Source organism: Dromiciops gliroides, chromosome 4 (assembly GCF_019393635.1).
Source record: "Dromiciops gliroides isolate mDroGli1 chromosome 4, mDroGli1.pri, whole genome shotgun sequence".
Classification (NCBI taxonomy): domain Eukaryota; kingdom Metazoa; phylum Chordata; class Mammalia; order Microbiotheria; family Microbiotheriidae; genus Dromiciops; species Dromiciops gliroides.
In genome coordinates, this window is record NC_057864.1 from 162,873,639 (window position 1) to 162,895,508 (window position 21,870).

The 21,870-nt window shown below is 38.9% G+C and overlaps 1 protein-coding gene across 6 annotated transcripts in view; it reads left to right on the forward strand.

Moving 5' to 3' along the window:
• SYNRG (synergin gamma) overlaps positions 1-21,870 on the forward strand; it is a 96,731-nt gene that overhangs the window by 18,684 nt on the left and 56,177 nt on the right. For 3 of the 6 annotated variants that reach the window (XM_044005509.1, XM_044005510.1, XM_044005511.1), the window contains exons 4-7: positions 12,262-12,392; positions 16,176-16,281; positions 17,447-17,558; positions 21,162-21,464. In XM_044005509.1, the coding sequence (XP_043861444.1) occupies positions 12,262-12,392; positions 16,176-16,281; positions 17,447-17,558; positions 21,162-21,464 (652 nt within the window). The remainder of the gene's footprint in view (positions 1-12,261; positions 12,393-16,175; positions 16,282-17,446; positions 17,559-21,161; positions 21,465-21,870) is intronic. The other 3 variants (XM_044005512.1, XM_044005513.1, XM_044005515.1) reach the window with 1 other exon arrangement.

Consider the following 21,870-nt stretch of genomic DNA (forward strand, 5'->3'; position numbering starts at 1 on the left):
GCCACCTACCCCCGATATGAGCTTGAAAGATTCTACTCTGCCCAGACAACAAATGAAGTTGGGTACTGTGAATGAGAGAAAAAAATCTCACTCATATATTGTGTACTATCACCAGATTGATCTATGGTGCTGCAAACTTCCTGCCGCCCACTGGCCATGGGAAACTTCCCACCCTTTCCCCCACTAGTTGATCTGAGTTTTCAGGCCTCTGGACTGCCCAAGTAACTATTGGAGACACAATTCAAAAGACCTGAGGAACGTCTTCTCTGATCTCTAACCTTCCTAACACCTCTACTAGCTGAAAATAATATCTGTCAATAACTTCATTAGAAGATATAACTTTGGGGGCAGCTAGGTAGTGCAGTGGATAGAGCACCAGCCCTGGAGTCAGGAGGACCTGAGTTCAAATCTGACTTCAGACACTTAACATTTACTAGCTGTGTGACCCTGGGCAAGTCACTTAACCCCAATTGCCTCACTTAAAAAAAAAAAAAAGAAGATATAACTTTGCAGGCAACTTTCTATTGGCAGCCCTGCTTGGTTTTTTGTTGGTTTTGGTTTTGGTGGGGTTTTTTTGGTGAGGCAATTGGGGTTAAGTGACAGCTAGTAAGTGTTAAGTGTCAGAGGCTGGATTTGAACTCAGGTACTCCTGAATTCAGGGCCAGTGCCTTATCCACTGCGCCATCTAGCTGCCCCCAGCCCTGCTTGGTTTTGACTCTAGGGATTATCATGTCTCCACTAGGATAAATTGATCACCTGAAATCTCATCACCAGGCCAACTGACTTAGTTTTTGACACTCACCTTCTCAAATCCCTTCAAATCCCTCAGTTACCTCTTCCCTATATTTGGGTGGTTGGAGCAATAAACTCCTCCCAAAGCCTTCCTTTATAGAGGGCTCAGAACTTTCCAGGTAACACTCCATTTTGCAGCAGCAGCTCTGCTTGATTTCAACACGCTCCATGCTGGGTTCCTCTCTCATGGCCTCCTCTTCCCATTTTCAGTTTGCTTTTGTGTGTTGTCTTCCCCCATTAAATTGTAAGTTCCTTGAGGGTGTGGACTTTTTTTTTTTTCCCATTTGAGAGAGAGTGAGTTTTGAGGGGAGTGGAAAGGAAGAGTATATATGTTAAACAGCCAGCTTTATAATCCCAGTTCTTTTCCATTTGGAATAGAGGGAAGATTTGGATTACAGTGTTTTTGCAGAAGAATTTTCTTGGCAAAAGCAGGACGTTTTCCTGAAAAACTGGGGATTTAAACAGTTCATCAGATTTTGGGGGGACTTGCTGATACAGGATGAAAAGTTCTAAAAATAAAAAAATTAAAATAAAAAAAATTAAAATAAAAAAAACTAGGAACCTTGAGAAAAAAGATAAAGCAAGCTGAAGATGTGAAATGGGATTTTGTGTACCATGTAGAGCTCTTCATTTGGCCAGTGAAATGATTGTTATGTCCTTGTATAAATGGTAGAGGAGTAGATCAAGATGTCATTTCAAAACATGGGGTGAAGAAAAGAGATGTTGGCTATAGTGTAAAGCTTAAAGTTAACTTATAGTTGTTTCTTAAGTGACTATAATTGGTGCCATCCTTTATATATGAAAATAATTTTACTGATCCACCATTTATAGTGAATGTGTTTTGAGCTATATTTCTAGTAATGGTGACAGAGTTGTACTGAATCCCTTTTTGCCCCAATTTTCCACCATGCTTCTATAAGACAAACCATATTCCAAGAGTGTAATAGATCAGAAGCAGTGGGGAGAGTAGCCAGGAAACAGGGATCATCAGTAGTGTCAAAGGCTTCTGAAAGTTCAAGGATAAAGGCTGAAAAATGGCCGTTAGATTTGGCAGGTCAGAGGTCATGAGCAGCCTTAATGTTTGACCTCCGTTCCCTTAGACTTTAAATGGAGGGAAAATAAGGGACTACACACACTTCTTGGGGAAGGTCTTTACAGCTTCTTTGAAGAGTCTTATAAAAGGGAAAGAATGTTTCCCTTTGCTCTGTAGGGCACCACATGATCTCCCTTGTTTCTTTACCATGTACTTTCTATTATTTTTCAGCTTTTAAGGTTTTGGGGGTTTCTTTTTTTAATTTTATGTACCCTCTAAGTAGATGTCAGTATTTTTTTAAAAGCTACATTCATTTAGCACTGTTATTCACTTAACTGCCAGCATTTAGTTGGAGAGCCAAACTGTTGTTAAATAAGCCACAGGCTAGGCTTGGCAATATTGGCAGTCATACATCCTTGATTTAGAAAACAGATTGCTCCTAGTCAGAGCTCTCTGCTTGTATTGTGCCAGCTGTGGAGTCCTAGGGGCAATTTTCCAGACTCCAGACTTGATGGAGAACCAGACTATGCTAGCAGGTGGGGGGGGAGGGGTGCCCATGTGAGCACACATGCATGGATAGGCAGGGGTGGAGTAGGTATTGTATAAGCACCATAAAATACATACCTGAGAAACAAAAAGCTCCTAGGTGTTTATTATTAACTGGTGATGCTAATGTTGATACCATTGTAAGCACTTCTGATTCTTGTTCTTAACCATTGGAAAGGAATTTTTTTTTTTTTTTTAGTGAGGCAATTGGGGTTAACTGACTTGCCCAGGGTCACACAGCTAGTAAGTGTTAAGTATCTGAGGCCGGATTTGAACTCAAGTACTCCTGACTCCAGGGCCGGTGCTCTATTCACTGCGCCACCTAGCTGCCCCATGGAAAGGTAAAATTAACCAAGTTAGATATTAATTAATAGGTGTACATACAGGCATGATATGCCAGTCTGAAATTTGTCATCCTCAAGCCAAGAAAACCTTGCTAAATATTATGGTATTGCAACTGACACCATTTCATAATTCTAATTAATTTTTATTGACATTCCTAGCAACCTTTCCTCTACTATGATTCTGTTGAATGACAAAATGTAAGGAAATAATGCTTGAGGAGTGATTTTTTTTGTTGTTGTTATTCATAAGATCCTTTCTGACTATTCATCTGCCTTATTTCTAAAAACCCTGGGAAATCTAACCATAACTTGTTTCTCTAAATAAACTGATTTTCTTTGTATTCCTGCTTTTAAGGGTACTGCATTTTGGGAGCAAGGGCAAGGAGAATTAGAAAAAAAAATTTTGGTAGTTCTAAAAGAAAAAAATACAACATTTTGAATTCATGGGGAAAAGTGAACAATTCAGTTCAGCAGTAACTTATCAAGTTATGTGTTTGACACTATGCCAGCAACAGCGATAAAGAGCAGATAAGATATAGATCCTGCCCTCAAGGAGTTTACAATCTAATCAGTGTGATATGACATGTTTAGAAACAACTGTTCTACAGGGCAGATTGTGCTTAAGTGGAAAAAAAGTCCAGACTAAATGTGAGAAATATGAAAAAAAGAGACTTTCAACTATGAAATTCAGGAGAGGTCTCTAGGGAATGGAGCAACTAAATTGAATCTCACAGGAGGGATTACACCTATGAAGATTTGGGAGCTGAGATCAGATGGTCTCAATCTTTTTAGTAAAGTAGTAAGCAGGATCATCCAGGGAAGTAGGAAAAGAGAAGCTTGAGGAGATAGTGAAAGGTTTGCAACAGCATATATAGGAATATAATAGAGAATAAGATAGGAATAAAAGGACTGCTATGTATCGATGAGGTCATATGAACTCTATTGAATGCAATCAACATGATTTAATGACTGCCTCTAGAAGTGTTCAGTGGCTTGGGAATTGGCATAGCAAAGATCATTAGTAGAAGTGACTCAAGGTGGAAGATTAGTAGGTTATGGACAGCTGAAGGACAAAACTCATAGCTAGTGGTTCTTTCACTAGGAGCAAAAAACAGAGGAGTATGGGCAATGGTGGAAACAGAGAAGATGATTTGGGGAGTGGTGACAGCACAGGATGAGAGAACAGCCCAAACAATGCTCATGTAGTTAAACTAGCCTGGGGAGAAGAATCTGTCCCCTCAGAAGGCCCTGTAGAGGGAAGTTGTAAGGAAGTGGGATGGGGATAGTTAGGAAAAATCCTGGGAGAGAGGCATTATGGCAATAGGAACCTTAGGATGCTGAGCTGGGACTGGATGAGAGAGCAAGGTTTTGAAGGCCAGCAGAGGACTTGTGAGATGCAGGAATGATAGTCTCTAGACTACCCTGGGGGAGAGACTTGTGTCCCCCAAGATGTTAGCACCCTGAGGGGAAAAGCCCCTGTAGCTTCACCTTTATTATGTAGCTCAGTAGAAGGGCAAGGGATTAAAGAGGAGAGGATTATTCAACTGGCTAACTATAGGGTCAGAAACTATGAAGGAAGGAAAATGACAAAAGTGGGGTCACCAAGTACTTTGTGTCTGCCTATCATATACGTATATTTTATTTTTCATTATTGCTATTAGGATATGTATCATCTCCCTATTAGACTGTAAGACCAGCTTATCTAAATTTTTTATCTTCTACTGCATAGCATACACAGAATAAACATTTAATATTTGTTGAATTGATGTGGAAAGCAGGAGACAATGAGAGTTCAGCTTGGCTAATGTTAAAAAAGAAAGATGGAAAGATAGGTTGGAATTGGTATCATAATGTCAGTTAAAGGACATATATCCCTCCTTTCATTTAATAATTGATAAGCTTTTCAGTATGTACTTTGTAGGAAAGGTTATTTGCGTGGGCATTTGAAAGTTTCGTGTTATATATCAAAAACAAGTTGAGTCAATATATTTTTTAAGAATTTTTGAAGCAATAAATTGGTGCCAGAGGGTGGAAGACCTTGAATTTGAATTAAAATGTTGATGATTTCTATTAATCACCTCTCCTTTAATAACTTCCAATGGTTAATAGATTTAATAACTCCCAAAAGTTCTAAAACTGATTCATATCGGACCAAGTACAGATCCTTGCGATACTCCCTTTGAGTCTTCCCAACAGTTCTCATTGTTCCATTAATGACTACTTTTTGGGTCTACTCATTATCTGGTCAGCCATCCTTCTTAGATCTCTGCAGCTTTTGATAATTGTCAGTCATTCTTTTCTCCTTGATACCTTCTTTCTAGGTTTTCATGACACTACTTTTCTGGTTTTCCTACCTGTTTGACCCACTCCCTTTCAGTGTCCCCATCCAGGTTGCTCCTGCTAACCATGGGTGTTTCCCAAGGCTCTATCCTGGACTTTTTATTACCTGTCTGATCACTCATCAGTATCTTTTGCCATATTTTTGTCTAGGCTGCACCTGTTAACTGTATGTATCCCCCGAGGATCTGTACTGAGTCCCCTCTATTATTTGGCTTGGTGATCTTATCTGCTCTCATGGGTTCAGATGTTTCTTAGATCTGTAGATCCAGCTGTAACCTCTGACCTCATATCTCCAGTTGTCTTTTGGACATCTCAAACTGAGTATCCTATAGACATCTTAAATTCATCATGTCGAAAACTGAACTCATTGTCCTTCCCCCCAAACCCTTGAGGGGACCACCCACCTCCTAGTCACCCAGGCTGGCAACCTTAGTGCCATTCTTAACTCCTCACTCTAACCTCTCCATATCCAGTCCTTCACAACACTTTGCACAACATCCCTTCTCTCCTCTGACACTGCCATCATCATAGGGCACACCCTCATTACCTGGACTATCTCAATAGCTTTCTGGTTTATCTCCCCACCTCAAGTCTGGAGAGCAGTCTGTCTTCCACTCAGCTATCAAAGTGATCTTCCTAAATTATAGGTCTGACGATATCTCGTCCCCCTAAACTCCAGTAAACTCCAGTGGCTTCTTATGACCTCTAAGATCGAATTAAAAAATCCTCTTTGACTTTTAAAGCATTTTATAGCCTCTCCCCTTCTTGCCTTTCCAGTCTTCTAACACATGATACTCCCCGCCATGTATTCTGGGATCCACTGGCACTGGTCTTCTTTCTGTTCCTTGGGATACACTGTAGGCCTAATGACTTGAATTTGTTGAGGGTAGCTAGGAACTTTCTTACTTAATCTTTGGTGTCACTTTTATTCTGTCCCTCCTAGATTTCTATCCCAGCTAGAGATAGAAGCAAAATGGACTGAATATTTCTGCTGTCATCCTATCCATTCCATTCAATAACCCTATCCCTTTTTTTGGTTATCCTTAGTTCCCAACATACTGAAAAAGCTCATTCTGAGCTTTAATGTTCCTGACACTTACTAGTTATATAGTTATGTACCCCTACTTATATCTTCTGTATATCTTTTTAAGTCCTTCAGTCAATTCTAATGAGTCATATTCACCTCTTTAGACAATTGTTCTATTTCTTCCTAATTGAACGTTTGTCTTCAGAATTTCATTCTTGAGAGCTTCCCACCCTTCTTGTGCAAGCTTCTATTTCTCAAAGTTGCTAGTGAAAATCTCTCCAAAGGATAGGGGAGGAGGGAGAGACATAAATAAATGAAGGGGATAGAACTACAAAAGATACCTCATCCCAAATCTCAACTAAGAAAGCCTAACTGAATTTCCTAACTGCACTCTACCATTTTCATTATTTCTATAAAAAATGAAGTCAAGAATTATGATATAGGAAAATGAGAACCATGTATGCATATTTTACTGTATTCTATTAAATAGAATTGGGGTTGCACCGCTGTTTAACCAGAGTACAGAATGTTTTGTTAAAGATGCATTACTTATAGTTAATAAAATGTTTTCTTCTTGTTCATTTCTATAAAAAGTTGGGTGTTAGGCTTTTAGTCAGGAATGCAATGTATTACATCCCCCCCCTTTTTTGGCAGGGTAATGAGGGTTAAGTGACTTGCCCAGGGTCACACAGCTAGGAATTGTCAAGTGTCTGAGGCCAGACCTTAACTCAGGTCCTCCTGAATCCAGGGCCAGTGCTCTATCCACTGCACCACCTAGCTGCCCCATCCCTTTTTTAAAATGAGAAAAATTAGGTCTCATTTATGTACTTTTGACTAGAAGTATAACCCCCTTTAAGTGCAAACACTAAACGTTCACAAAAATCATTCACTCTGCAAATTCAGCTCAAAATTAGAGACTATAAAGGACATTTGTTGGTTTTCTCATTTTAGCGCTAGCCTCTGAATTGGCTACTGAACACTATCTTGGTTTTCCTACCTCTCTTATAAAGTTCCCTGCTCTATTCCCTTCAGAGGCTTCCTTCCTTTTAACCACTCCATAAAACTCAACATTTTGGCTCTCTGCATGCAGTTCTCAGCTTATAAATAGCTTATTTTCCAAAAGTTAACTTGCACATTGGTTGTTGTAGACTAGGATATAGAACATATTTTCCCTTGGAAACAAGATCAGATTCCCAGACTAACCTACAGTAACACCTGTTTAACCCACAGTGCACCTTCTAGTGTAATGCTATATAACTTAGACATTATCTGCTTTGTAACAATGATGAAAAATACCTTCAAAGCACCAGTTTGTCCCATCGAGGAGTATACCCCTCTCCAGCTGTAACCTTAGCAGTGGACATTGAACTTCCTCTGTTGAAGCCACTGATATCTGCTGAAGCCATTGGTATCTGTTCTCCTGGCCTGGGGCATGGGCACCAATAGACATAAGGTCCAGGGGTAAGGAACCCTGTGGTTAGAATCTCCTACTGGTGTAAACCTTCAATATGCTTCACCATCTAGCCTGGTTCCTTTTTTCTATGGCTTGATCCCTTTCTCTTTCCATTTTTTCTACCTTTTGTTTCTGATGAGAGTTTCTCTCCTTTGCTGAATAACATACTGTCCCACAACTTCCTTTCTCCCCCACCCCACCACCTCCCTATCCTGGAAGCAAGAAAATAGCCCCTTTGGATTGGTTTGTTTTTATTTTCAGGGATTTTCATTATGGAAACATTGAGAATAAAAATTCTCCCTCCTTTATCTTTTGAATCCCTTTCATTGCCTTTTGTTTGGTTGGTTGTGTGGTTTTTTTTTGTAGGGTTTTCTTTTTTTTTTTTTGGTGGGGCAATGAGGGTTAATTGACTTGCCCAAGGTCACACAGCTAGTAAATGTCAAGTGTCTGAGGTCAGATTTGAACTCAGGTCAGGTCCTCTTGAATCCAGGACCGGCGCTTTATCCATTGCGCCACCTAGCTGCCCCCTCATTACCTTTTTAGAGTTTTATTATTGAAATACAGAGTTACATAGATGCTAGTGGTGGATCTTTAGGTACACAGAAAGCTGAAGTAAGATGCATCTGTATTTCAGGAAACCATATTAAGGAGACTTAATCTCCCAGAAACTGTGACAAGGATTCTGGAGGATAAATAGGAACTATTATACCCAGACTACAAGTCTCATGCTGGGTTTGAGGGAATGAATGAAGCATTTACTAAACAATTAACTGTGTGGAAAGCACTTCGCCAAGCTCTGGGGATACAAATAGAAAAGTTAGACAGTCCCTAATCCCAAAGAGTTTACATTCTAATGAGGCAGAATACACATAGGAAAGGTTTCAGCTTTAAGTCAGATAGAAAGGCCCCACTGTCCTTAGGGTGTAACAGCAAAGCAAATGTTCTTTAATGTGATTTCCACTGATAAAATCCTATCAGTTTCTGATATGATGACTTTGGCCTTTCTTTTCTCTTCTCTTCTTTCTTTTTTTATTTTTTTCTGGGTCTTCAGTAACTATGGCTAGAGCACTTGCAAGAACATTTGCCAGGCTAGATCTCCACCATGGTTGCTTCCCAGGTTGGTGACTGAAGGCAGTGGACTGGGAGTAATGCCTATCCCAAGGCTCTTGGTTCAGGATGGCTGTCTCCATTGGGGCCTGGGTAGAAGTGGTAGTCAGGGTGATGGTAATGCTTTGATTTGCCTGGCCCATGGTACCTCCCATCTTTAAGGGGGCTTTATTGCTTCAGTAGGACTGGCTAGCCTTCTCTGTGGATAGCACTTGGTGGGGGTGGGGGTGGGGGTGATTGGTCCCTTCTCCATAGGAGTGTGTCCATGTGTGTGTGCATATGCATGTGTGTCTCCCCCCACCCCCAGTCTCTCTTCACTGTGCTAGCCTTCCAGATGCTTTAACACAGCTCGCCTGTTTTTTCCCTGAATGTAATCTCAAGGCCAAACAATTCTCATACAACATAAACCCAAGCTCTTTCACCATCTTGGTTGCCCTACACTGTATACTAGCCAATTTATCAGTGTCCTTCCTAAACTGTGATGCACAGAAGTGAATACAGCTAACCTGCAGTTCACCCCCTGGTTTTTTATACAACCTGGTTTTAAGGGTTTTTTTGGTTTCTGTATTTACCTTGTCTTTCTCCTTCTTATACTTGTGCACACATGCACACACACACACACACACTCATACACACTGTGAAGGGTAGCCTGGAAGCAGAATCAGTGGCAGGGATGGGGACAGGGGTTTAAGGGAGAGGACTGCCACTCCCAGGATTTTTGTCTGCCTACCTGCTGGTTAGTGGTAGTTGGTGAACAGTTGTTGGCTGTGAGAAGGAAGCTTGACCCTCTTCTCCACGATGATTTTTCCCCTGGAAGCTATAGGGATTGGGCTAGAAGCAGGTCTGGTGAGCGGGAGTATGAGGTGATAAATCACTACAGTTCTCAAGTAGCTTGGGTTTTTGTGTCCTGAAAGTGTCCATCAGGGTTTGAGTGGAGATGGCACCTGGTCAATGGATGAAAAATATATCACCCATTACCAGGTTCATATTCATATTTGAAGCCCTTCAATCTGGATGTTAGACCTACCAGGGCTAGAAATCCCCTGGCACAGCCTTTGAAAAGCAAGGGGCACCTCTGCCACAGAGTGAAATAGCAGAGTAGTTCATAGACTCATAGCATGTTAGAGCTTGGGGGAACTAAGATAAATGCTTGCTGATTAATTTACTGATGATAATCTAGTCTAGTTAATTTAACAGAGAAGGACACTAAAGTTTGTTGAGGTGACATGACTTAGCCAATAGCCAAAAGACTTATCACAGTCACTGGCAGAGTTGGGGCTGCTATTAGGTCTCTTGTATACAAAGAGTATATGTATCAGGCAGACATAGTCAGAGACTGCTCTGTATGCTCTGCCTCAGAGAATACATTCATTTTTATGATTTTACTATAGAATTTTAAAGAAGTTTTAGAACTTCAGAGGAGTTTAAAAATCAGTCAAGGAAGGCTTTATGAATAAGGTAAGGACTTTTGAAGTCAGCCTTAAACGAGAAGATTTCAGTAGGGGATGAGGATGGACCTCCGCAATCATTTGTAGAGGGAACTTCTAGGTGAGGAACCTGCCTCTACCAACGCAGGTTAGCACCTTCTCTACTACTTAGTCTTAAGAAGTTGCCTGGAGCACTGATAGGTTAAGTGACTTGCTAAACAAGTATGTCAGCTAGTATGACAATTTGTGTCAGAGGTTGTACAAGAGACCATCTGGGATAGTTGTAGAGAAGGGAGGAGGAGGACCTTTTAGTAAAAGGCTAGAGGAAGAACAGCACAAGGGAAGGTGCAAATAATCATGAAATAGGTAGGGGACAGTGAAGAACGACAACATTTTAGAGGTGGAAGAGCCTTAGGTTTCCATCTAGACGAGTCTATACCAAAAAAGAATCTCCGCTGTAATATACCTGACAAGTGAGCATCTCCAATATGAGGAAGCCTACCACTTCCCAGAGCATTGCACCCCACAGTTCTGATTGTTAAGAAGTTTGTTTAAATTGGCTTCTTTACAGTTTGTACTCATTGCATCTCTTAGTCCAAAAAGAACAAACCCAGTCTCTCTTCACTGTGCTAGCCTTCCAGATGCTTTAACACAGCTCGCCTGTTTTTTCCCTGAATGTAATCTCAAGGCCAAACAATTCTCATACAACATAAACCCAAGCTCTTTCACCATCTTGGTTGCCCTACACTGTATACTAGCCAGTTTATCAGTGTCCTTCCTAAACTGTGATGCACAGAAGTGAATACAGCTAACCTGCAGTTCACCCCCCGGTTTTTTATACAACCTGGTTTTAAGGGTTTTTTTGGTTTCTGTATTTACCTTGTCTTTCTCCTTCTTATACTTGTGAAGTTAATTTTTTTAACCTAAGTGTAAGACTTGGTATTTATCCCTATTGAATTTCATCCTAAGTGGTTCCACCTAGTACTCTAGCCTTTGAATATCTTTTTGTATTCTGACTTTCATCCATGATGGTAACTGTGCCTCCCAGTTTTGGGTCATCTGCAAATTTCATAAGTACATCCTCTCTCCGTTTATCCAAATCATTAACAAAAATGTTAAATAGCCGGAGGCCAACCTCAGATCCCTTGGGCACCCTATTGGCAACCTCCTGCCAAGTTGATATTGAACCACTAGTGACTATTCTCCAATTTTGCATTTCAACTATTTCTGAATGCATTTAATTATACTATCATCTAGCTGAAAGGTGTCAAGCAGCAACATTCCTAGTGAGGCTGAAACCAAATTAAAATGTACTTTAATTGGAAGATATTTAACAAAATAAATAAAAACATAATAGAACATAGGTAATTATGTGGGGGTTTTGGTTTTTGGTTTTTGATGTGGTGGGTTGTTTTGTTTTATTTTTTTGGTGAGGCAATTGGGGTTAAGTGACTTGCCCAGGGTCACACAGCTAGTAAGTGTCAAGTGTCTGAAGTCACATTTGAACTCAGGTCCCCCTGAATCCAGGGCCAGTACTTTATCCATTGCACCACCTAGCTGCCCCTTTTTGGGTTTGGTTTTTGGGGGTTTTTTTAACGTGCAGCCCACAGTGATCCTTAATGTATGGTCCTTGTATCTGTTTGAGTTGACACCACTTATCTAACCAAAACATCTCCATATTTTCTACAAGAATTGTTTGTTGTTCTTCAGTTGTTTCAGTTATGTCTGTAACCCCATTTGGGGTTTTCTTAGCAAAGATATTGGAGTGGTCTGCCATTTCTTTCTCCAGCTGGTTTTACAGATGAGGAAACAATAGCAAACAAAATTAAGTGACTTGTCCAGGGTCCACACAACTAATAAGTATCTGAAGCCACATTTGAACTCAGGTCTTCCTGACCCCAGACCTAGAGCTTTATCTACTGTGCTACCTCCTAGCTGCCCTCAAGAATTGTATAAGAATATTTTGTGAATCAAATGCTATGCTAAAGGGGGGCAGTTAGGTGGTGCAATGGATAAAGCACTGGCCCTGGATTCAGGAGGACCTGAGTTCAAATTTGACCTCAGGCACTTGACACTTACTAGCTGTGTGACCCTGGGCAAGTCACTTAACCCCCATTGCCCCACAAAAAAAATATCTTTAACATAAGCCCCATTATGTATGTGTTTCTTAATGCAGATTCTTTTTCTTCTAGGGAGGGCTAACAATGGGCCCAATGACAGCAGCAGGAATGCCTTACATGGGACAAGCTCCCTTTTTAGGGATGCGTCCCCCAGGTCCACAATATACTCCTGACATGCAGAAGCAGTTTGCAGAAGAGCAACAGTAAGTGACCTTTATCAGTCATGGATAAAAAGAGTTATACAGCAGAAACAAGTGCCTCAAATTTATTAGAGAATCATAGGATTTGACTTGGAAGCAACTGCAGCAGCTGATGCAGGCCATACCCAAAAGGAGTCCAGGAATCCCATTTGTTGTTCTTTCTTTGTGAGGAGGGGAAAGGGGGAGGAGCAGGGATTGGATGGATAAAAGGTGGAATCTTACTAAGAGAAAAAAAATCAAATTAAAAAAATTTAAGAGTACAAAAAGAAGGGGGCAGCTAGGTGGTGCAGTGGATGGAGCACCGGCCCTGGATTCAGGAGGACCTGAATTCAAATCCGGCCTCAGACACTTAACAATTACTAGCTGTGTGACCCTAGGCAAGTCACTTTACCCCAATTGCCTCACCTAAAAAAAAAAAAAGAGTACAAAAAGAATCCCCATTGGAGCATTACAGACAGATGGTCATCCAGCCTCTGCTTGTTGAAGATATGCAGAGAAGGGGAAGCCACCACCTCCCACTTTGGGATACTCATATTGTGTGGAAGCTTAAATTTGTCCTTTATTAAAACTCCCACCTAGCTTAAAATATTTTCTAGAGGTATCTCTAATTCTAATCAGGAAACTTTTTCTTTTTAAAGTCATGTTCCTTCAAAACTCTTATTAGAATGACAGACTTTTAAAGCTGAATAGAAACTTAGAAGTTATCTAGTCCAACTCATTTTAATAGATGAGGAAAGAGCTAAGAGTAGTGAAACGATTTGTCAAAGTTTGGACAGTTTATTATTGGACAGTCTGAACCAGAACCCCAAATTGGTTGACTCCTAGACCTGTGCTCTTCTACTACAATCCCAAACAATGGTTTTATTCTAGTCAAAACCAGTACTAGTTTCTTATACATTTACTTTTAATGGGTAAAAGGATGTAGGCGCTTCTTTAACCCTTCCTTTCCAACCTTTACCAGCAAATCAATTAAAAAAAATTAAGCCAAGGCAAGAAAAAGAAATAAAGCACAGGTAAAGAAGAAACAGAATTATTGCTGTTTTAAAATGGCATAATGGTATATACTTAGAGAGCTAGCTAAAAATTAATAAAAACAATAATTTCAGTGAAGTTGTAGAATATAAAATAAATCCACATAAATCACCAACATTTCTCTATATTTCAAATAAAAGCCATCAGGAAGAGAGGAGAAAAAAGAAATTCCATTTTAAAACACTACAGAGTGTGGGGCAGCTAGGTGGCACAGTGGATAGAGCACCGGCCCTGGATTCAGGAGGACCTGAGTTCAAATTCGGCCTCAGACACTTGACACGTACTAGCTGTGTGACCCTGGGCAAGTCACTTAACCCCAATTGCCTCACCAAAAACAAAACAAAACAAAACAAAACAAAAAAACACCACAGAGTGTATAAAATACTTGAGAGTCTACCTACCAAGTTATACACTGGAATATATAAATACAACTACAATTCACTGTTTAAAGAAATAAAGAGGGGACAGCTAGGTGGCACAGTGGATAAAGCACCGGCCCTGGATTCAGGAGGACGTGAGTTCAAATCCGGCCTCAGACACTTGACACTTACTAGCTGTGTGACCCTGGGCAAGTCACTTAATTCCCATTGCCCTGCCCCCCCCCCAAAAAAAAGAAAGAAAGATAAATCTAAATAATTGGAGAAATACTAATTTCTCCTGGGTGAACTAAGACATTATAATAAAAATTCTAATACTACCTAAATTAATTTACTTATTTAGTGCCTTAACGATCAAACCGGAAAAGGTTTTATAGTACTAAAAAAATCATCGTCATCTTGGGCAACGTAAGGTTTAGAATCTCAAGGGAAATAATGGGAAAAAAGAGATAAGAAAGAGGGCTGGCAATACCATATATCAAACCCTACTACAAAAGCAGTGCATCAGAACAATTTGATACTTCTTTTAAAAAAATTGAATGGGTGATCAGTGGAACAGATTGGAACATAACATAAAACATAAAATACTCATGAGAACAAACCTAACAGTTTTGTGTTTGATAAACCTAAAGACCCCAGCTACTAGGTTAAGTACTCACTGATTTGACAAAACCTGCCGGGAAAACTGAATAACAGTCTGGCAGAAATTAGTTTTAAACTACTTCTTTATACCATATGCCAAGATAAACTCCAAATGAATATATTACCTAATTTTTAGGTCAAATAATAAATTAGAAGAACAAGGAATACATTATCTTTCAGATCAGTGGATTGGTAAGAGTTTATGACCAAATGAGAAAGAGGATTACAGAAGATAAACTGAATAATTTTGATTACATAAAATTTATAAGTTTTTGCACAAATAAATCCAGTGCAGCTAAGATGAAAAAAGAAACAATTAACTAGAGAAAAAATATTTGCAGCATTGTTCTCCAATAAAGGTCTCATTTCCAAGATATGTCAGGAACTGATTCAATTTTATAAGAATAAGAGCCAGGGGCAGCTAGGTGGTGCAGTGGATAAAGCACAGGCCTTGGATTCAGGAAGACCCAAGTTCAGATTCGGCCTCAGACACTTGACACTTAATAGCTGTGTGACCCTGGGCAAGTCACGTAACCCCAATTGCCTCACCAAAAAAAAAAAAAAAAAGAATAGCCAATTGGGCAGTTCTCAAGGAAAGTAACGTAAGCCATCTGTAGCCATATAAAAAAATGTTCCAAATCACTGATAATTTGAAAAATGCAAAATGAAAGAGGTTCTGGGACCACTAGGTGGTGCAGTGCTTAAAGCACTGGCCCTGGATTCAGGAGGACCTGAGTTCAAATCCAGGATCAGACACTTGACACTTACTAGCTGTGTGACCCTGGGCAAGTCAGTTAACCCTCTTTGCCCTGCCAGAAAAAAAAAAAAGAAAATGAAAGAGGTTCCACCTCACACTCATCATATTGGCAAAGTTAGTAAGAAAGGAAAATGGCAAATGTTGATAGAGTGGGGGCAACTAGGTGGCACAGTGGACCTGAGTTCAAATCCAGCCTCAGACACTTGACACTTACTAGCTGTGTGACCCTGGGCAAGTCACTTAACCCCCATTGCCCCACAACCCCCCCCCCCAAAAAAAAAAACCAACAAATGTTGATAGAGCATGGGGCTGGGAAGGGGGTGGAGTTGGGAATAGGGAGGTAGGGTTGACAAGAGTATACTGTTGGTGGTGCTTTGGATTGGCCATTTTATGGAACCATGCCAAAATAAGTTATTAAACTATACATTTCCTTTGACCTAGCAATAACGCTACTAGACCTATTTCACAAAGAGATCAAAGAAAAAGGATTAACAATGTACAAAAATATTTATAGCAGCTCTTTTTGTGATGGCCAAGAACTGGAAACGAAGAGGATGCCCATCAGATGGAGAATGGCTGAGCTAATTATGGCATAGGAATATAATGAAGTATGCTACCTACCTCGTGACAGGGAGGTGATGGGCTAATATGCAGATGGAAACACAGTTCTGGACATGGCCAATATGGGAATTAGGCTAGGCTTATTTGTTATATGAGAGTTTGGGTTTTCCTTTCTTTTTCAATAGGGAGAGGAAAGATGGGAGAGAAGAAAAGTAGTTTGAAATAGGTTTAAAATTTATGTTAAAGGAAGGAAGATGGAAATGTCGAGGAAAAAATCAGACATGTTAGAGTTACAATTGTGTTAGCATACAAGGTGGTAGTAGAATTATATTACTCAGTTTGTTAGTAAGTGATCTTATGTGTTCATGTATATGGCATAGCTGATGTGGTTATTCATTGGTATCATATTTCCTTTAGAAAACGATTTGAACAGCAGCAAAAACTCTTAGAAGAAGAAAGAAAACGACGCCAGTTTGAAGAGCAGAAACAAAAACTCAGACTTCTAAGCAGTGTGAAACCCAAGGTATATCAACTTGGAATCTTCTCTATCTAACCTTCTCCTCTAGATTCACTATACCCAAGGGGTACCAAATTCTGAACCTGAGGCAGAGACTACTACCCTAAAGCAGGGATTCTTATCTGGAGTCCATGAACTTGGTTTGTATTTTAGAAAAACAAACTTGGTTTGTTTTTTAGAAAATATTTTTATAACTGTACTTTAATAATAGAATTAGTTTCCTTTTTAGTCTTATGTATTTTATTTTGTGCATTTAAAAATATCCTGAGAAAGGGGTCCATAGACTTCATGACACTAATGCCAAAGAGATCCATGACACAAAAATGGTTCAGAAGCCCTGCCTTCAAGTTTGAATTATCTGATACCTGGATTTATTCATATTATTTACCCACTAACGTCTCTTGTGGGTTTTTTTTTCCCTGTTTCCTTACAAAGATCCATAAATTCTCTTCTATGACAATAGAGCTTGTGATTATTTGTAAAATACTCATTAGTAAGGGGCAGCTAGGTGGCGCAGTAGATAAAGCACTGACCCTGGATTCAGGAGGACCTGAGTTCAAATCCAGCCTCAGAAACTTGCCACTTACTAGCTCTGTGACCTTGGGCAAGTCACTTAACCCTCATTGCCATGTTTTTAAAAAAAATATTCATTAGTAGGGAAAAGATCAATATAAGTTGGTTCTCTTTCCCTTAATAGTTACTGTTTTTCTATAGGCTCTTGAAATTATTACAATAACTATTAATTTGTGCTTTTTTTTTCTCTCTTTGAAAACATTCTAAACTCTTTATTCCTGAGATTAGATTTATTGTCCTTGTTTAGTATACTGATGTCTAGCAAGTCACTTCTAAAATAACTATAGTAAGCCCTCTCTGTCATTTTGTTTAGAGTATGGGAGTAGAAGGTAGGATTTGTTGGATTCCTTTCTTAGTTTTTACTGGCTAATTGACTATTGTGCCATATCTCCTCACTGCCTTTGAATCACCATCAGTGTCTGTCTTCCTTTGAGAACATCACCTAAGAAATATATAGTAAAAAGTGAGGGAGAGGAGAGAAATCAAAGAGAAATGGGGTGGGGGAGGGGGGCAGAGATATTGATAGGGTAAGACTTAAAAGGTGAAGGAAGAAAGTAGTTGTGTGGTGGAAGACCCATAAGTATTTTTCACCTCTTAGACAGGAGAGAAGAGCAGAGATGATGCTTTGGAAGCCATAAAAGGAAACTTAGATGGATTTTCCAGAGATGCTAAGATGCACCCCACTCCAGCATCGCACCCCAAGAAACCAGGTAGCTTTATTTTTAAGAAGCACAGAAATGAAAACAAGTAACTGCTGAATTTTGCATTTTTCTTATATGGCAATTTGTAGTTCTTGTGTCAGTTAATTGACCATTAAGTGTAATAGGATTCAGGGCTGAGCTCTTTCTTCAAGCTAAACGCAGAATTGAATGCATTGAAATTTACATGAAGTAAAAAAAACTCTGGTCTGGCACACTATTTGGAGGAAGGCTTTTAATCATCTGCTTAAATACCAGTATGACAACTTTAATTTTAAGTCTTTGGTATGTAAATGAGTGTGTTAACTCAGCTATTATAGATCATTAACTTATCTGAGTGAAATGAAGGAGTTTGTCATTTCATTTTCATTGTTTTGTAAAATAATTATATAGGGTTTTGGTTGTTTTTTTTTTAATGAGCTACCTCAGAGTTCATTATCTGAATGTGATTGGACTTGCTCTTAAGATACACTAAAATAAGAACTATAGCATTAGTAAAATTCCTTAAAGGAACTGAAATTTTAAGAATAGATGTTTCTTTATAGTCCTTATCATTCATATGGTCCAAAAAAAACCCAAACCCAAACATCCCACCTGTATTGGCATAATATTTCCTTTGTCATTTTGGAAATGAAAATAATTCTCATCTTTGGATAACATCCATCCTGTAATTTTAATTCCTTGATATTTTGGCATTTGATTCAATTCATTCAAGAATAATATGTCCTGATAAGGTAAGCATTTTTGGTCATTTGGGCATCCAACTAATTGTGTCCTCTCATAATAACATCAGGGTTACAAAGTTCCATCTTTATATGTAGAAAGTGAACAAATTATGATAGACTGAAAATACAAAGATACCAGGCCTAATATAAGATGTATTGGGGTGAAAATATCCTGCACTGATTAGAGAATTGTTTTATTATTTGAGGAAGAGGATAAGTGTTCAAACACGTTTTAGCAATGAGACTCAAAGTGGACAGCAAAATTGTAAACATTAAAATCAAGTAAAGATCAGAAAGAAAAAATTTTTTTGAATGAAATCATATACCAGTAATCGAATACATGAAGTAATTAGGAATCAAAAGAAATTTGCAGTATTCCAACAAGATACCTAGAAAAAGAAGTAGAGAATGATGGTCAGTGTCAGTCTAAACATTGTTTAAAAAAAAGTATGTCTTTTGCCTTGGGACAGTGTCTAGATTTGCCCATTAGGAGCAAAATACTCATTCATAGTTCTTGATGATTTCATTCAGGCAGTGTTTTCTTCCTAATCTTTGCCTGATTTCTAATGTTCAGAATCCTGCTTTCTGCTTTGGGTCTGGAAGCTAAAAAAGTGTTTAGAGCCCTCATCCTCTTCTCCAAACAGTAATACAGTTCTTTTATCCTGTGAAAGATACTCACCTCCCATCCTAAACAAATTGGCAGTCAAAGTTTCTTGTATGTTTAAACAGCTTTTACCAAATTGTTGAGCCTTATGAATTCAATAGGATGATGAAATTAACACTTTGTAGTAGTTGTGAAGTCCCCTGTAAGAGTAAAATATGTATATTCCCATAGAACCTACTACCAGAGTGCCTCCTTTTATATTGAAAGCTTCATTATCCAACAAAAGAACAGGGAGAAAAAAATCCCTTTCTTAAACTACAGGCCACTCTGGGTCTAAGCATAAAGAACAAGGCAAAAGGGGCAGCTAGGTGGCACAATGGATAAAGCACTGGCCCTGGATTCAGGAGGACCTGAGTTCAAATCTGGCCTCAGACACTTGGCACTTACTAGCTATGTGACCTTGGGCAAGTCACTTAATCCTCATTGCCTGGGGGGAGGGGGGAAGAACAAGGCAAAGAAGTAGGCCAAGCATCCCTTCCAAAATCACATAAACTAATACTGATTAAATGAGAGAGTATTTGTAAAGAGTTCTTAGCATAGTGCCTAGGATATATAAATTCTTATTCCCTTCCCATCTGGCCAGGCAGTCAGCAAGCATTTATTAAGCACTTACTATGTGCCAGGCACTGTGCTAATCCAAGAACAAAGGACAAGGAATTTGTCCACAATGAGTGTTCTCACTCCAATTCTTAAACAGCTTTACATTGGGAACAATCTGGTAATTGTTGGCAATGTAGTTTTATGACAGAGACTAAAGTTTTTAGGCCTTGTCCAGTTTGGGGTTTAAATAGAGGTTAGAATAGTAAATTCTCCCTTTTGGTAGAGTAGAAGGAAGTACAATGTGATATTGTCTCTTTTTAAAAATGTTTTATATAGAACATTTATTCAATAATTGTACCTTTCTTCCATACACCTCTAATGCTTAACAGCAATTATCCCCTTAATGGTAAAGGAGGAGAAAAAAGCAACTGGTGTCTCTGTTTTCAGAAGCAGAAATTTTTAGCAAGATGTGATTATTATTATTTGCCCAAAGGCATCAGACAGTGAGACACTTAAAATTTCTTTAAATTCTCCTCTGTGTCTTTAGGATTCACATAATTCAAAGTATAGTTAAAATGTTTCTTTAAAAATAACTAGGCATTTTTAATGGCTATTGATGCAAATGTAATTCCTGTAGAATGGGTTTACAATTTAAATTAACCTCACATTTAAGCAGTATAAAATCAATAATGATACTTATGATCTGGCTTGCAATCCCTGTCCCTTGTAGCTGCTAAGTATCTCTCCTTTTAAAGCAGGTAATCTTTTAAGCTTGGTACTCAATCTTCACTCTGCTGAATTTATTGTTGAAAAATTGGTTTTAGACGCTTTCGTGGATTTTAAGGTTTCTTTATTTTATCAAAAGCAAACAGCATTTTGTAATGGTTGTGACACCTTGAAAGGCAGTGTGATATGGTTGATAGAGGATCAATCTTGTCCTGCCTTTGATACATGTTGGCTGGAAGACCAGTACCCCCAAGGAACCCTCAATGATCATAAGTTGAAGACCTAATAGTACCTGGTCTGTGTTAGTTTCATATTGAAATCACAGGTCTTACCTAAAAGGAGGTGGTTAAGAGGAAGGCTAGGCATAATTGACCCAAAATTAGATGTTTGTAAGTTTATGTGGATTTTGTATTCCCGAGTATCCTGAAAAAACTGAATCATCAGAGGACAGTGTGTGATTATCCTAAATGTACTTAGATTATAGTCTCCGATTTGCATTATAACTCTACAAAGACTAATGACCAGGTAAGTAAATTTTTTTGGTTTCATCAGAAATACTACTTCTTGTAGTATTTCTTGTCTCAAGTGCTGCTGACTAGGACAACTTAATTTCATTCAGAAAAAATGTACTTCACTAGATCTTTATGAAAAGGAGAGACATTTTGAATTTTACATAATTTTACATTTGTGTTTCCTTTGACACAGATGCAAAATAGCAGTTGTCCATTTTCATTTTTAAAAAAACCTGACACAACTGAATTGTACAAGTATACCTTTGGGATATTTTTTTTATGGACTCATATAATTTCATTTGACTATTGTTACCTGAATTTTTTCTTTCTCCACTCCCACTATTCATGTTTCAGTATTTCTCTTTTGGAACTATATACCCCATCCTTATTTCTTTTTCTCCATTGATTTCCATTTCTGTATGTTTCATTGCCATTTTCCATTTTACAGATTGTCCCACACCATCCCATTCTACTGTAACTGTCTCCCAATCCTCTGCCTTTCTTGATGAAGAAGAATTCAGTGACTTTATGCAAGGGCCTGTTGAAATTCCCATATTTGGCTCTTCATCCTCTTCCCAGCCTTTTCAGTCTTTCCATTCCACCACCCCAGTTGGCCAGTTACTTTCAGAGAAGGCTGTGGCCCAGCCTCTCCCTCCAGCACAGATTCCAGTGTCTTCTGCCTTACATGGTGCCCCAGGCCAGGTTCCTTATTTTTCTACTGCTTCAGCCTCACACAGTACACAGAAAACAGGTAATTCATAGATAGCATTATCAAAGATGCCTATATTTTATATAGATGATATAAAATTTTATTCATGTTTAAAGAGGATAATAGGAATGTAGGCAAATCAATGTACATTTGGTTTGTAGATAAATGTGGAAGAAGTTCTGCCATCCATCAAAATAAATATCCAACTTAGTGGCCCAAGATACTAGGAAAGTTGTGATTTAAAGGACTTTTATAGTATCAGTTTCTGATTTCAGGAGTTATTTTCACATCATTAGTCTATTATGAAAATATTGCTTACCTTCTGTTTGATAAAACCAAAGCAGCCTTTCACCATTCACTCCCCCAAGGTAGTGGGCCATGGGAGGCTATTACAGGAAAACCATCAGAGATCTAGTGACCTGGTTGTGCTGTGGGTGTTTGGCATTTT